Source organism: Gracilinanus agilis, unplaced genomic scaffold (genome assembly GCF_016433145.1).
Source record: "Gracilinanus agilis isolate LMUSP501 unplaced genomic scaffold, AgileGrace unplaced_scaffold58667, whole genome shotgun sequence".
In the NCBI taxonomy this organism is placed as follows: Eukaryota; Metazoa; Chordata; class Mammalia; order Didelphimorphia; family Didelphidae; genus Gracilinanus; species Gracilinanus agilis.
Genome location: NW_025394217.1, coordinates 4921 through 7250, shown reverse-complemented (window position 1 = coordinate 7250; position 2330 = coordinate 4921). Strand labels below are relative to the sequence as shown.

Here is a 2330-nt window from a genome sequence, read left to right as displayed (position 1 = left end):
GGAAGGGGGGGAAATGAACTGAGGAAGCCGGAGGAAGAGGATGGCAAAGGGGAGGGGTAGAAGGAGTGGGAAAAGGGACACAAGAGGGGAGAAGGCGGCGGAGGAATTGGGGAAAGAAGAGGAGAGAAAACGTGGGGAGGGGGAGGAGAAGGAGGAGGGCAGCCACACCAAGGGAGGGAACGAGACTGTCTTTCCCCAAAGGAGACGGGGGCAGGCAGGAGGAAGAACGGGCACGAGTCGGTGTCTCCGCACCCTCTCCTGGGAAAGGGCGGCCCGGTCTCACCCTCCCGCCTTTCTTCCCGCTGCCACATACCCAGCAGCTCGGACAAGGCCCTCCTACGCCGGCCCGGTGCCGGCACTGGAGGCGAGTGAGCAGACCCGGCAGACATAGCGAGCCCTCCACACTCGACCCCGCCGCTGGCGCGCGCCTCCCCTAACTCCCGCGCTCACGCCGTTTGCTCATTGGCCACGACGAGGCCTTTGAAGCCATTGGATGCTGCCTCCGAGGTCCCACCCACCCGCCGCTAGGGGCCATCTTGGTGGTGGCGACTGTGAGCAACTTTGGGGCGGCCATCTTGGTAGTGGCAAAGAATGTAGGCATTTATACGGAGCGGCTGGGTGGCTCAATGGACTAGAGCCAGGAGGTCCTAGGTTCAAATCCGACCTCAGACACTCCCTAGCTGGGTGACCCTGGGCAAGTCACTTAACTCCCAATGCCTAGCCCTTACCATTCTTCAGACTTGGAACCAATACATAGTATTGATTCTAAAGCAGAAAGTAAGGGTTTAAAAAAAAAATAGAATATAGTCATGGGCTGGGGTTTTGTGTGTGTGTGTGCTTGTTCATTCTAATTCACTTCATTTAAGGCCTGAGGAGCACCTACAGTTTCCCAGGCCAACACACCAAGCAGATTTGGGAGATCTGACCAGAGATCTTAGAGCTAGAAGGTGCCTTAGAATTTGTTACAGATGAGGAAGATGAGGCCCAGCGAGTTACCTGACTGTCCAAGGTCACATAGACAGAAAAATGGCAGAGAAAGGATTTTACGCAAGTCTCTGACTCCAGAGCCACTTTGTCAGAAGGCTGGATAGGAAGAAAGCCCTCATTTTCCTTCAAAGAAGTACAAAAGACATTCCTGGCAGTTAGCTCCATCATTTGGTCAGGACTCAGGAATTTTGCAAACTGGATGTTATTTTTAAAAGTCAGTCACTTTTGTACCATCTCAGAATCAACACTGTGTATTGGCTCCAAGACAGAAGAGCAGTGAGGGCTAGGCAATGGGGGTGAAGTGTGAGGTCAGATTTGAACCCAGTCCTGAGGCCTGGCTCTCAAAGTACTGAGCCATCTAGCGACCTCTTGATTCAAAGACTGGCATCACAGTTTGCCCATCTCTACGGTGAATGGGGACTGGATTTGTTATTTACCTCCCTCACAAGAGTGTGATGGGGGTAGCTGGGTAGCTCAGTGGAGTGAGAGTCAGGCCTAGAGACAGGAGGTCCTGGGTTCAAACCCAGCCTCAGCCACTTCCCAGCTGTGTGACCCTGGGCAAGTCACTTGACCCCCATTGCCCACCCTTACCACTCTTCCACCTATGAGAGACAATACACCGAAGTACAAGGGTTTAAAAAAAAAAAAAGAGTGTGATAAAAATGTCATATCTGAAAACTACTTTAATTTCAAAGTTGTTTTTTAATCCTTCTTTAAAATGACAAAGTGTTAATATTTATTGAACTCGTATTCATTTATATTTGGAGAGGCCACATGGTGTGTAGAGCACTGGGTTAGGTGTGGTATTCACAGATATTGTGACATTCATAGAAGACTTTAAATTCCTCCATGTGGAAAGCAGTCTATAATTGACAAGCTAGGATTCATTCCCTGGAGCGAAGCAGAATGTCAGAGAAAGGCAAACCATCTCTGTGAAGTAAAGAAAATGAGATTCATGAAATTCAGGTTTATGAATTCACTCCCCATAACCCTCTGAAAATTCAGGAATGAACTGGAAATGAGATAAATGGAAGATGGAAATAAGCAAAAGTGAGGAAAGTATCTTGGTACAAAGGACAGATATTATAGGGCAAGATATAAAAATACACAGGAGAAAGATGGAAAGAATAGAGGGTATAAGGTCAAAGGGTAGAACAACAGAATCCTTAGGGGGAAGGCATAAATAAGAAAACATAGAAAGCAGTGACACACTTGGGAGGTAACAAAGAATCCCTAGATTCTTCCCAAATGGATGTAGCTAGAAGCTTGGACCAATCAGCATAGGAGGCAAATATAGGATATTGGAAAGATCCCTGGATTTGGAGTCAGAGGACTTGATTTTA

The 2330-nt window shown here is 48.2% G+C and overlaps 1 protein-coding gene across 1 annotated transcript in view; it reads right to left on the bottom strand.

The window, feature by feature from the left end:
* Positions 1 to 389, bottom strand: part of LOC123256412 (Fanconi anemia group A protein-like) — a gene marked incomplete at its 3' end in the record, with an annotated part of 7256 nt that extends 6867 nt beyond the window's left edge. Inside the window, exon 1 of the mRNA XM_044685030.1 lies at positions 314 to 389. Coding sequence (XP_044540965.1) covers positions 314 to 389 — 76 coding nt within the window. The remainder of the gene's footprint in view (positions 1 to 313) is intronic.
* Positions 390 to 2330: the final 1941 nt, after the last annotated feature.